This window comes from Agelaius phoeniceus, chromosome 11, assembly GCF_051311805.1.
Source record: "Agelaius phoeniceus isolate bAgePho1 chromosome 11, bAgePho1.hap1, whole genome shotgun sequence".
Taxonomy (NCBI): Eukaryota; Metazoa; Chordata; class Aves; order Passeriformes; family Icteridae; genus Agelaius; species Agelaius phoeniceus.
The window spans coordinates 18,525,035-18,538,755 of NC_135275.1; the positions used below are offsets into that span (position 1 = coordinate 18,525,035).

At 48.3% G+C, this 13,721-nt stretch overlaps 1 protein-coding gene across 3 annotated transcripts in view; it reads right to left on the reverse strand.

Moving 5' to 3' along the window:
• FRMD4B (FERM domain containing 4B) overlaps positions 1-13,721 on the reverse strand; it is a 126,407-nt gene that overhangs the window by 55,469 nt on the left and 57,217 nt on the right. For all 3 annotated transcript variants that reach the window (XM_077184612.1, XM_077184613.1, XM_054640127.2), the window contains exons 2-4: positions 3,473-3,538; positions 2,702-2,796; positions 1,133-1,225 (exon numbers count right to left, since the gene is read on the reverse strand). In XM_077184612.1, coding sequence (XP_077040727.1) covers positions 1,133-1,225; positions 2,702-2,796; positions 3,473-3,538 — 254 coding nt within the window. The remainder of the gene's footprint in view (positions 1-1,132; positions 1,226-2,701; positions 2,797-3,472; positions 3,539-13,721) is intronic.

Sequence of the window (13,721 nt, forward strand, 5' to 3'; positions counted from 1 at the left end):
ATCTTTCCAAGCCCACTCCTCACAGATTAACTCCTGCCCAAGTCTCTGCACACCCTGTCCTGTTGAGAACCACCTTGCAACAGAGAGGGCCAAAATGAGCAAAGAGCATAAATTCCAACCCAAAGAATGCTCAAGTTATAGGATTGCCTTCACAGCTTTCTTGGGCAGCCACAGGTTTTGGCCTCCCAGATCCTGATCATTGTAAACACAGTGAAGAGCCCATCACCCCTTCATAAATGGAGCTTTTTCTTTCTGCTAAGTGTGGAAGAGGAGCTCTGGACACCATCACACCCCAGCACGTATTGAGGCAGAACAAAGTGCCACTTGTTTGTCCCATTCCCCTGGTGACCAGTGGGGGACACGGGGAGGCACCAATGCCAACTGACCCAGCTACACAAGAGGCTCTGCTTTGGAAGTGCTTCAAATAATTGAGCACACCAGGCATAAATTTACCCAGATCTGAAAAGCAAATGAGGTCAATCTGCTCTCACGTTCCCTCACAGACTGCAAGGAAAACAAAGACTCCAACAATATTAAGAATATGATGCTTGATCTCTTCTGCCAGCACAGCTCTGTTTCGTAGGATGTGGGGTTTTTTCAGGCCCTTAACCAGCAGAGCTTTGCCAGCAACAGCCATAAAGTAATGCAATTACATTGGCCAAAATCATCATTTTGCCAGGGGTTTTATTCTTTCCTGGGGACTGGTTAAGCTGTGAGCAAAACAGCCATCAGCAATCCCTTTAAAGTACAGACAGCCCTTAGGTAAACAGAAGGAAAAAAGTAAGTAAAATTGTTTGAATAAAGTGTATTGAAATTTAGCACACTCAAAGAAAAGTCAGGCAAAGAAGATACTTAAAATATGAGGTTTTAAACAAAAAACAAAACCCAAACCCACATTAGGAATCATGTCCTAATAAGAGTTTAAAAAGTAGCAGGTTCCAACCTACTTTATATCATAGTTACATACAAAAGAGAGCAGTACTTAGCCAGGGCCTAATCTCCTTCTAAAAATAACACATTGCTTTGACATTTATTTCCTTTATCAAATCTGTAATCAGCTCCTTTAAACAAAACCCCTTGGTGACAAATAAACCCAAGTGGTAATGTTTGCTTGGTGGAAACAATTACTCACCTAACGGCAAAGTACAAAGTTGCTGGCCCTGGTTTCTTGGGCAAGTCATGGTCCAGGACACGGTGATCCAGCTGCAGCCAGACACTCTGCCCTCTATGGAAACAGGTTGGGGAGAAGGTTAAAAACTGGGATGGAAAACACAGAAATTGGTTCTTTTCAGTGCCCCCAGCTACTCCAAGTGTTACTTTAAAAAAGTCAAGCCTCAGCTCCAAGGCAAGCAAACATCTCATCGAATTATTTCCTTTTTTTTACCTAACCCTTAACCCTGCAAGGCTGAGCCATGGGTGCCCTCCAGAGGCCAACACTCCCTCCAAGCACCCAGCCCTGTGCATACACCAAGGCAGGCCCTGGAATCCCACTGGAGTTTCTGGGGAAGCCAAGAGCTTTCAGATAATCCCCTGGCAGCCCTTTAAACCTCACCGCAACTCGGTGCCAGCAACCAAAACCATCCAGAAGAATTTCATGGCAGCTCTTCTGGGGGAAAAAAACCAAGCCAAGTACAAACAGTATCCTCAAGGGATTTAGAGAAGAGCTGGGGGAAGTATTTTCCAACAAGTGAAAGGACAAAGATGTGGCAAAAACATTCCAGGGATAGCCCAAGATGTGAGAGGCTGGTAAAAATAACAGAGTGCTGGGGTCAGGGCCCCAGAGGGAGCAGCTCCATGGGCTCCAGGGTGTCCCCAGGGCCACTCCTGCTCCTGCAAGTGGGATGTGCCTCAGAGGGTGGCCCCAAACACGGCTCTGATGGGATCTGTAGGTGGAGGCTTCCATCCAGGGCTGCATAAAAAGTGGCAATGGAGAGCAGCAGGAAGCAATGTTATTCCCATTAGACAAGAGGTTTATTTAGGGGCTGTTTCAGTGCACAGCTCCACGTCCCCACTGCCCTGAGCACCTCTGCTCCAGCTTTTTGGGGGAGCTGAAGGTAACTCCTCTGGAGAGGCTGGCTCTGCAGGCAGCAGGTGTGGGGAAGCATTTCAGTGCCCTGCTGAGAGATGAGCCTGAGCACCAGGTGAGACTGCAGCTCATGAACCCAGCTGACTCTGGGCTAATGCCATGGAACACATCTCCCACAGCACCACGGCCAGGCTCAGAGAGAGAAGAGTGGTTCCTGGGCAGGACTGACCTCACAGCTCACTCTGCTCGGGAAATCCGGGGTTAAAAGGCTCAAAAATATATTTGAGATTCAGGTGCAAAGCAATTCATTTTGGAAATAAACACAAAATCTTTTTGTTGTTACTAAAAGTGCAGAGGAGGAAAGCTGAGGGTGTTCACATGGGAAATTATCACTGAATCAGTTTGTTCACTGTGTGAGACAAATATGAAATGTGAAATCATCAGGAAAATATTTTACAAGGATTGTCTGGTTTGGGCCCAGAAGATATTTTCCAAATATTTTCTATTTTGTGCCTTCCTTTCTCCCCAGCCAAGCAGCACAAGCACAAGGTAGGAAATTCTTTCTTCTTTGAAAGAAAAAGTAATTTTTCCATCATGCCAAGCTGCCACAGTATCAGAGGTAAGGTTTTACATAGCAATAATGACACAGCTGTTTAAATAAATAAACACACTCACGTGTCATCGATAAATGTTATCCCAAAATATTCCTTTTCTTTCAGGTTGAAGTGTGAGGCCACCAGATCCAGCAACTCCCGAGACAAAAGTTTGGGCTGTTGAAAGAATAAAAATAATTTTATTCCTTTCAGTCCAGGCTTTTAATAAAAAATAAAATTTTTCCTGTACAAATACTGACATTTGAGTGGACATGGCCATGCTAAAACCCTGTTGTACAAGTGAATAGAGAAGTGATATATCAGACTCAGGGTGTCTCAGTGGAGCTGTGTGGGATGTGTGGAGCATGGAGAGGCAATTCTGTGCTTAATCCACGACATTAAGATGAAGGGCACAGACTGAGTGCTGCTTTCCTCTTTCTGGGGGAGAAGGCAGCATCCAGGCTTTCCTGCACTTATGGCAGGAAGGATTTTTCCATTAAGAAAACCTCGTGTAGTGGAGGATCTCATGCTTTGAGTTCTGTTATGGGACAAAAAACATCCTCAAACCCACAGAGTTTTCTTCCCATCTAAATGGCAAAAAGCACCAACACAAGGGGTGTGTTTAATATCCCGTATGGATTTTGGTGAAAGCAAGAAGTGAATGCAGAACTGATGGCAGGGAAATCCTTCAGCTAATCCAGGTGTCAGGAGAAGCACATTGCCTCAGCAAACCTATTCCACTCTCTGAGTTTTTCTAGTACAACCTGTCTTCAACCCTCACTTCAGCCCCCAAAAGAAAACAAGCAGAGAAACCTGGCCCTGGCTGCCAGTGCCCAAAGAGCGAGGTCAGTACCTGAACCAGCAGCTCCAAGTTCCTGTCATCGAGGAGATGCACCTGGCAGTGCCGGCCCTCGGTCATCTGCAAAGACAGCAGCACAGCCCTGTCAGCAAGGGCAGCATTCCTGGCTTGCACCAGAGCATGTGAGGCGTGGGGACAAGGGCAGGGTGAAGCAAGTGTCTGATTTTGATGGATAAGGGAATTGACTCCATACCCGAGCTGAGAGTCCTTCTCCAAGGACTCCATCTGGGAGCTGCATCAGCACTTGCAGTTCCTGTCAACTTCATGCTGGAATTAAGGGTGCTTAGCAGCACTCAGGATCAGATTAAAAAACCCATAAATGCTGTGAGAATTAAATGTGAGGATGAACCAGCCTGGCCAGTGCCACAGCCTTGGGCTTTTGCTCCGGTGAGGAAGAAATGACAGGGACCCAGGAAACAGAGATCCATCCAACCCTCCCTGCAGATGGGTCAGCCCACATCTGGCCCATTGACCTGTCTCTAGAACAGATGGAGTAACATTTTCACTTGAGCAGCTATTGAAAGTCATCATCTCCATGGGATTCTTACATAGGAGCTACATACATCAAGAAGGTGCCTGAACTGCATCACAAAGAATGGGATGAGCTTTGCAACCTCTGATGCTGTATCTGAGCCACCTCTTTCATGTCACATTTGTCTCCTGCAAACTAAGTCTCTCTTCCTCTCCTTAGCAGGCGAGCAATTCAGAAATAGCTGCCCATTATGCCCTTTTAGTATCTGCCCTTTGAAATCTAATACATTTCAATGAAAGCTTTTACATTATTTAATATCTGTTCTAATTCTGGGCCTTTCAGCACCTCCAGTGAGGACCAGCTTTGCAACACTCTCCGGGTGAGAGCTGGTGAAGGAAACCTGGCTTTCATATTTGTTCTCCCAGCCTCAAAGCAACTCATTTTCCTGACAGCACAAGCTTCCAGCTGACTATAAATTGTGAGCTGTGAGCAGAGGCCGGGGGTGTTTGCTTAGACAGCGGCTCCCAGAGGGATTAAACAGCAACACACAATGGTTTCCCCTTTCACATCCCTCTGGCTCCGCAGGGACAGGGACAAGGACAGGGCTGAGCTGTGGTGCCATCAGCCCCTCTCATCACCTCCTGCTCCTGTGCATGCTGCACACCCGAGCTTGCAGAGACTTAAAACCAAAAAATTTCTGGGTGATGACAGTGGAACCGCAGAGAGCTCGCAGCTCTGCCCCCATTTGCACAGCCGGGGCTGCCGAGACACAGCGGCCTCTGTCCCCAGGTAGCCCTGTGCCCCCAGCTCCCACACCAACACAGCTCCATTGTCCCACTCATGGAGCTCATTGGGACCAGAAGCCGAGAGGGAGTGCCCTCCTGAGGAGCTCTGCAGGCAGGTCAGAGATGAGCATCTGCAGGCACAACTCCCTGAAGTGTCCTGGAAAACTGGGCTGCAGCAGCTTTGGGCACTGCTGAGCATCACACTGCCCACCAAAACAGCAACACCGGTACAGGGACTGTCTAGAGGAACAGAAGGACAGAAATACCTTCCTTTGCCTGTCTTACTGCTATGAACATGAGTTTGTGCAGAGGTGCCAGATGAGCAGCGCCACACGGTGAGCAGCAGCTCAGAGCACAAGGCTGCTCCACCCCAGAGCCAGCAGTGATCTCCCAGCTGCATCCCCTGGTGCTGCTCCCTGCAGAGCATCATCCCCCAGGCCCTGCACTCCCAGCAAGGTACCACCTCCAGCAATTCATCCCTTGGGTCTGGAAGCAGAGCTGCACCACCCCAACTCCAGCTTGCAGCACGCTCCCTGAGATTGCCCTGCTGCCCAAACACAGCACCCAGAGCCCTTAAACCCATTGTGATCCACTCCCAGCTCCATTTGTTCCCCAGAGCTGAAGGGCTGCCATGGCAGGCTCATAACTAAGTTGCCCATTACCATCAATTAATCATTTCATCAGCACACCCTTCAAGGTGCAGCAGATTTCTGGCTCTGACACACTGTTACCAATCTGCCCCTGTTGGGAAGTGTCGGATCCAATACTGTTTTTAAATCATTCCCCATCTGCTGCTCTGAGATAGCATGAGGGTTTCCATCATTTAATTGTGAGCTGCTTCAGTTTTCACCCAGTGAAATCACATCAATCACTTCTAACTGTTTTAATTGCCTCAGTTATCTCTTGTTAAGTAAAAAAGGTTTCTGTTGGAGCAAACACATCCACAAAGCCTCGTGCTGAGGAGAAAGAAAAGTATCTGGAAGGATTAAAATGTAAAATAAATACCAAGCATCATCTGTGCTTCAATTCAGCTATCCAAGGTAACTGCAAAGCACCTCAAAAGTAAATAAAACTCATAACAGCCCTGAAGATAGGCAAGATCCCTGATTTTATTGATGAGACAACAGAAGGAAACAGTTTAGAAGTCTCATTTACAAATATACAAACAGAAAACATTTAAAACCTGAGGCACCACGAATCTTTCCTCAGAAATCACACATCCACTTCCCAGAGTGCTGGAAAGCTCAGTCAAGAAGCTGCAGAGGATGCTGAAGTGCCCAGTGACAGAGCACTCACTGTGAAATGCCTTTGCTGTGACAAACCTGGCAGCCCCCACCTGCACCCCCAGAGCTCTGTGGCCACGGGCTCGTGTCACCCCAGGAACACTTGGGGACATAAGCACAGAGCCACAGGACAGTGATGTCCAGAGCCATGAGATGCCTGGGGTTGTAGCTCCAAGAAGAGCTGCTTGCACCCCCCCCCCCCAGCCCATTCCTGAACACCTGAGGGCCACATTCCTGCAGGATGAGACACAGGGATACTCACTGTGTGCCACCACAGCCTGCTCAAGGAACACAGATCTGCTGGTGTGACCATCAGCCCTGCATCTGCAGGCTCCAAGCCCTAAACAAAGCCTGGACTGAGCCCTTCTCCTCCTGCTGCACAGCCAAAGCCTCAGCCCCAGCACCCTGGTTCCTGCAGCTGTGCAGGAGCTCACTCCAAGCATCCCCACCCCATTCCTGATGGGGCAGAGAGCACAACACTTGGCTCACCCTGTCCTTGCAATCAGAAGAAAATCACTCCAAATGGCGACCACAGGGAAGCACGAGCCCATCCCACACCAGGAATGCCACCCACCAGAGAGGCCATCTCCAGGAGACAGCTCTGTCCTCACATCCAGCTGCCTCCCTGTGCACACAGGGCTCTGAGCTCCAGGGCAGCACTCACATTTCACAGCCCTTCCTGTACAGGAGATAGAACCAACAGCTCTGGAAGCTGTGGCAGCTGCAGGCTCACCTCACAGGCTCTGGAGTGTCAATCCCCAGGTGTGACACGATTGTGGCACAGCAGTGCTCCAGCACAGTCACAGGTACCAATAACCTGGGCCCATCCTCTTGCCTGAAGAAAAGCTAGAGAGCTTCATGAAGAGGCTTCCAGCACTTTCATCCATGGATTTTGGCCAGGAAAAGGCGCCTCCAGCTCAGCAGCTGGAGACTCTGAGCTCCTGGAGCCACAGCAGCAAAGGACTCCTGTTTAACTCCCCCAATGACACTGGTGGGACTTATTTGATTTATTCCCCACAGCACATCCACTTGCAGGTCTGTTTCCTCAGGCTGTGGGAAGGGACTTGTGCTGTGTCCCAACTCCCAGGGCACCAGGCTCCCCAAAAACCCAAAGCCCTGGAGCCCTCACTAATACATATTCTTTCATCTTTAATTCAGGACACCCTGCTAATCTGAACAATATAATTGATTTTCTATGTGTTGGACCAATCCAGCACGAGATGAGCACAGCTGTCTGCCTCAGTCAAGAGCTGCTGTGAACAGTCTTGAGATATTTATACACACACACATCTGTTTTCAGCTTATTCTCATTGATTTGGCATTGTCTGTACAAATGAACAATTTTTGCAACATGGCCCCAAATTGGTCATCTTAGCAGTTATTTTTAAAAGCCTGCTAATATTTGAGCTATTATCCAGTAAAAGAAGTAGCAACATAAAATTCATGAAGCATCTCTGTCTCATCTCATTCCCAACAGGAAATTAGGAGAGAGACATTACACAGCCCTATTTTTGGCAAAACCATACTGAGAGACTGGGAAACAACAAAAATCCAGCATTCCAAATTCACTGGAATTTTCTGTACACAAGTAAGCAGCAAAATCTCAAAAACTGAGACGACTGAAAGGAGACAAACACTTTCTACTGTAGAAATACATCAAAATACTGCAGCTCTCCTAATTTACAGGCTGTCAGCAAGAATCTGATTCACCCAAATCTTCAGCAAAAAAAAGGCAGATAATGAAGGGAAACAAACAACTCTCAGAATATTCATGTGTGGAAATTAAAACATATGGTGAGATTGTAGCTCTACATAGAAAATTAGCATTATCATAAAGGTTTCATTAGCTGGGAGGAAACAACACATTGTCCTCCCTTTTTGTCACCAAAAAATATGACAAATTCTCCACCTAAATTCATCAAAGCAGATTTTCTAAAACATCCATCCTTAAAAAGAAAATCAGCAGAGAAGGCAGAGAAAAAAAAAAAAACCTACTTCTTGGCTACTTAGACCAATTCCCTACAATATCCTAAGCCTGAATGTTTATTTGGGAAAAAAGCACATGCAGGATATTTATGCTATTTCTCTTGGACAGAAACATCCTCCTTATGCAAAGCTGGTTGTTACATGCAATATTTTTAGACATCCATGTGTGTCATCCCGTTAGGGAAAAAATAAGAAAAAGAGTAATTAGACAGGGTGTAAACAGGAAATCTCAAAAAAAAAACCCCAAAAACACCCTTAAGCCAAAAAAAAAAAAAAAAAAAAAAAAAGCTGTCAGAATAACACATCTCCTGAAGGGAAGCTCAGGAATGGAGAATTATGAAGGGTCTGGGTCAGGAGCAAACCCCAATGTGCTGTATTCCCTCCAGGAGAGATTTCTCCCTGCCAGAACTGGGCAAGTTACAAAGAAGTCACTTGGCCTATCTGCCACTGACTTCTATTTTTAAGCCTTTTTTTGTTTTAAGGTCTAGAGAAAGAAAATTAAGAAAAAAAAAAAAAAACTAAAGAAAAGGAGCCAACAAAAGCCAAACCCTACAAACTCTCTGGCCAAAGAAGAGAGGATTACACGTAAGCTGCACATAATTAGGACAGAACTGGGATCTGTGTCTGCCAGTGACAGGCTCAGAGCCCTGCCCTGCATCCCAGCTGCTCTCCCTGGGGATGGGCCTGGTTTGGGCTCAGCAGCCCAGGTGTGCACACACAGTGAGTGCAACCTGCCAGAGACAGACACCTAAATACCCATCAGCAGAGCTTCAAAACCACCCACACCCAGCCAGGCTTCACATCTCTAATGCTCTGAATTCCATGAGAAGTCTTTTGGACTCTCCCCCCAGTTCTGCTCTTTCCTTCCTCCCCACATAAACCCCTTTGTTCAGGCCTGGGTGCTCCTGGAAACATCCCAGGGTGACACCAGGAATTGGGCCCCAGGTGCACTGAACTGTGCATGTTATTTCCCTGAGCTCCTGGCAGGGTAGCTGTGTGAAATTAAACTTCACTGGCAGATGAATAGCTCCAAAAGATATTTTATAGGCAGGAAAAAAATCACCTGATGCATCCAGTGATGAGAGAGAAAGGGGAACTATTTTCACTACATAAATGGTCAGCACACAGCCTTAAACCTGCAGATGGAAAAGGGAGAAATTGGACTATGGCACATCATTAGTACATAGATTATAAAAGCTGGCTCATTTATTCCTGAAACAGGCACACCACAGTGGCTCAGGCAGTCAGAGCACTGAAGAAAACAATACAGATAACAAAAAGCAAAATTCCCTCTCCCAGAAGGCAATGCTGTCCCTTTGCACAGTGACTTCACAAAGCCTTTGCCATGAGGGCATCCCAAAATGCTTCCATCCTGCTTTTGGCAGTGGCACAGAGGCAGCAGCTCTGCTTTCCAGGTGCACAAGCCTACACCTGGATCTTTAAAGGATTTCATGTCCAAATCCCTACCTGAGCTGCACTTCACCACCCATTAAAGCATCACCAGTAATTTCTTGTAAAGGTTCTGGTTTTTTTAACCCAAACTTCTCCTCTGTAACTCATAAACCTGTAAGAGATTTCAAAGCTTTATACTGAAGCCCCCACACTTGAGGTTTTCATTGGCATTGAGGTGGGTTTTTTCCTTTGGTTCTGAAGGCATTTAGGATCAGCTCCTCAGATCAGCACTGCTTCACTGACTTTGGTACAACCAGCCAGCTTCTGTCTGGCCCTGAACGTGCACAGCCCGATCAAAATGTCAGATCACATGCAAGAATGTCTTGCCATAAGGAGCTGCCCCAGCCAGGCACATCTCAGGAAAATAAAAACCCTTTGCCTGTCCTTCTGGAAGGAAGGGGCCTGCATGCAGCTGGGGGGAAGAGGGAAAAAGTTATAATGGTTGGAATGACCTCAGAGTTTCCTGGTGTGTCTATTGGGAGAGCAAAGCTTCATCATGTTCCAGCACTTGGAGTCACTCAGAGCTTGAAGGAATAAGCAGGAAAATAAGAGACAGAAGTTGGGGGCTATAGCAGCATTGCCGTGGAAGCTTTTTCAGCAATCTGCACAGATCTCCCAAAACAGCCTGGTGCACATTCTGGGGAGCCTGTCTGCAGCCCACAGGTCTGCCCTGAGCAGTGTGGGTGCCACCACTCAGCGTCCCATGGTGGGAGGTGCTCAGGGTGGAACTGATGGATGAGGACTGGAAATGCTCCACTCTCCCACGAGTGAAGATGTGAGCAAGGGAAGCACTGCCCCAAGCCACTGGCACATCCCACCCCACTGAGTGCCTCTCCACCAGCCCCAGAGCAGGGCAGTGCCCCTCTGGACTCACTGATGCCTCCTGCATGCCCAGTGGGTCAGCCCTGGCTCCAAAACCTGGAGTTTCCCCAGCCTCTGCTCCCACCAGCCAGTGGGTTCCTGCCACAGCACCACAGTCTGGCTCACACAGACACAATAAACCTGCAGTGATCCCTTCCAGGGCAGTGGCAGGGCTCCCACCAGCTTTATGGGGGCAGACTGTGTCTCCAGACATACTGCCTCTCCTTGCTAATCTTCAAGTCATAAAGAAGCCTTTGGCTGAAGTCCTGTCTCCAGTGTAGTCAATTAATTTTGCCATTAATTTTAGTAGGGTCAAGGTTTTGCCTTAAATCATTTGTTATCTCACCATTAACCTTTAACAGAAGCCAGTATCTGCTTAATGCTAAATAGGCAGTGATGCTCCACAGTGGCTGGCCACATCTTTCATGCTCTGTGCTCTGGCAAACCATCCTGTAGGACCAACCAGGTGACTCCAGGTGCCACCCCCATCCCTCCCAAGGGCCTCAGAGGCCACCTGGGCTCTGCACACTCATCAGGTGTTTTCCCACAGCACTCAGGGACTGTGCAGAGCCATTGCCAGGCCTCGGGATATTCTCTTTCTCAGGACCAGCCAGGCAGGGACAGACACTTTAAACCATAAGTGAATGACAGGCACAGGGATGTTTTAAGATGACAGGCCAGAGAAAAGTGCAAGCTTTGCACTTTGAAGCCCCTTTGATGATGCTCTACATGGAAGTGTTGGCTCTGCTGAAGTTTGGCAATGAGCTGGAGATAAAGCAGTGCCTGGAACAGGGGGCTCAGAGGCTGCCTGGGTTGCATGGCACCTTCCTAAAATAGCCATGAGAGCTGGAGATAGGGTGAAAAAACTGGCTCCTGCAGAGCATCAACTGACTGCATGTAAGCCCCACCAGCTGAGCCAGTGAAAAAGTCTGGCACAGGAACAGCCCAAGTGCTCTCCCTCACTGCAGGCACTGGGGCCACGTGCCAACAGACTTTCCATGCAACCCTCCATTCCCCATTTATTCTATTATTCCTCTTTGCAGGGGATGGCAGATCTTTGATTCACTCCATTGATGGCTTGCACAGGATGACAGGCACAGTCTCTTGGGGTTATTAGGAAGATCCCACTCACCAGAGCAGGTTGTGGGGCTCTAAATCTCATCCTCCTCTCCCAAAATCCTCAGAAATAATGATGAGCATGCTGTAATAAGACCTCCAAAACTGAACAAGACCAAAGAACAGCGATAAATTAAAATCCAGGAAACCAATTAATTCAATCTTCCTCAAAATGATAAATCCAGCAACCCAGCCAGGAGTTAAAGCCCGTTGCCAAGAGCAAAATATAAGCAGCAGAACTGCAGCTTCATGCTCCCAACCAGGAGTGTGCAGTGTAAAAAATTCACCCCTCTCCTCCCCATGAGGAAACCTTGCAGTGTGGCTGCCCTTCCTGATGGCTTTTTCCTGTTCTTGCCTTTGCTCCATCCCACGTGGGGGTGCAGGGGCTGCTCACTGTGCACCAGCACAGGATGAAAGCACCCGAGTGCAGGAGGCAGAGGGAAGAGCTGCTGCTAAACTCTGGCTCTGCAGACTCTCCAGCTGCCAAGCAGCACCCAGGCAGAATTTCACCTCTCCTGGCACTGCCCAAGGCCACAGGATCTCCCTGGCAGTGTTATCACAGATGCTGCTGAGTCCCTCTGAGAGAAGGGAGAGGTTGGCTGCTGTCCTCTTGAAGGATCAGCACCTTTATGGCAGGAGAATTCTCTTTAAAGGTGCCTCAAGCTGAGAACTTGAACAGGTCATGTCATTCCAGGGGTGCTGACATTCCATTCCTGCCACTCTGCACTGTATTTAAAGCCACAGTGAGAAAAGAACAGGCAGGCAACTCTGCACTAATGCTATTAAAAAACCTATCTGGAAAATTAATAGGAAACAATCAGTAGAAATCTGCCACAAATATCAAGTCAATGAAATCCAACATCTGCTTTCCTTGGCAGCACACAGCCTGTAAATTGGTGTCTGCTGGAGACACACTTATCACCAGCAGGGCTGAGACACTGCAGGCAGGTCATTACTGCACACAGCCCACTGGGGTGGTTTGTTCCAGTGCAATCTCCTGGGAATTCAGGGGAAAAAAGTCTCCTGTGGGATCAGAGTGCTTTGCTGCTGCTACCTGACACAACACAGGCAGGGGCTGCCCATGAGGGAGCTCTGCTGGAGGCAGCAGCATCCCCTGTCCCTGAGTAAGCAGTGCCCAGGGAGGGGCAGGAGCAGCCACCTGCCCTCCTGTGGCCTGTCCTGACCTGTGCTCCTCAGCCAGGAGGCAAAGCAGTTAAGCTCCAGCTTCTCTGCTTAAGTCTCCACAACAGGAATCTCAGGGTTTATTCTGTGCAGAGCTTCTGGTAACTCCTGAGTTCTACCTCACCCCAGAAGCCATCCCTGACCCACTCAAACAAACTCAGCTTTGCCTTTTACAGGAACAGTTAGAGAAGATCAAAACATACCCTTAGAGAAGAGCAGCTTCACATCCCTGGAGACCCACACCCTGCCCTTGATGTCTTTTTGCCTCTGCCCAGCCCTGAAGCTCTCCCCCATTTCTGATGGCTTTTCACAGGATGCTCCTCTGTCCCCTCCAGCACCTCCCTGCTACCCCTGAGTTGGGTTTTTCAGGGAAGGCTCCCAAAGCAGGAGAAGCCTGATGCATGAACAACATGCAGAACAAGCCCTGACCAAATAACTACCATCCCTTCCAGGCACCATCTCATCCTCTAAAGTCATCTGGAATCTCTTCTTCTCCTGCCCCATCCAGGTCCCAGCACCCAGCATCCCCCCCTTGGACTCTTCCAGCCACTCAACCCCTCAGGAAACCCAGATGCCAGCCTTGGACCGACATCAGGTAAGGAGGAGATGAAAAATAATTTTAAAAGAAAGCTAAAGCACAAGTCCTTGAAATCTGCAACTCTTTAAAGTTGCAGAGAGCAAATAAATAAAGCAAGAGAAGTCACAATAGTGGGTATGGGCTGGAGCAGGCAGCACAGCAGTGTTTCTGTGGAGGCAAGGAGCCAACATTGCCAGTGCCAGCAGCTTGCCAGGCACGCAGGGGGCTGATCCAGATGGTTCCACATTTCACTTTTAAAGCAAAACAAGTGCCTTGGATCAAAGGCTCTTTCTCAGCAGCCGTTACCCCCAGCTCTGTGTGCACTGCTGCATCTCCAGGCCACCTCTTCCCAAGGGTTTTTTTAGGGGGTGAGAGAGGAGGGGACCTTATGAGGAGATATTTAACAGTTGCATGCTGAAAGGAGTTACTGTACCAGGCACCGACCGCCTTTTCTCGGGACTCATGAATCTGTGCTTTGTTCAGGTTAAATCATATCTCAGGGCAGCCCAGAAGGGTAATCTCTGAAAAG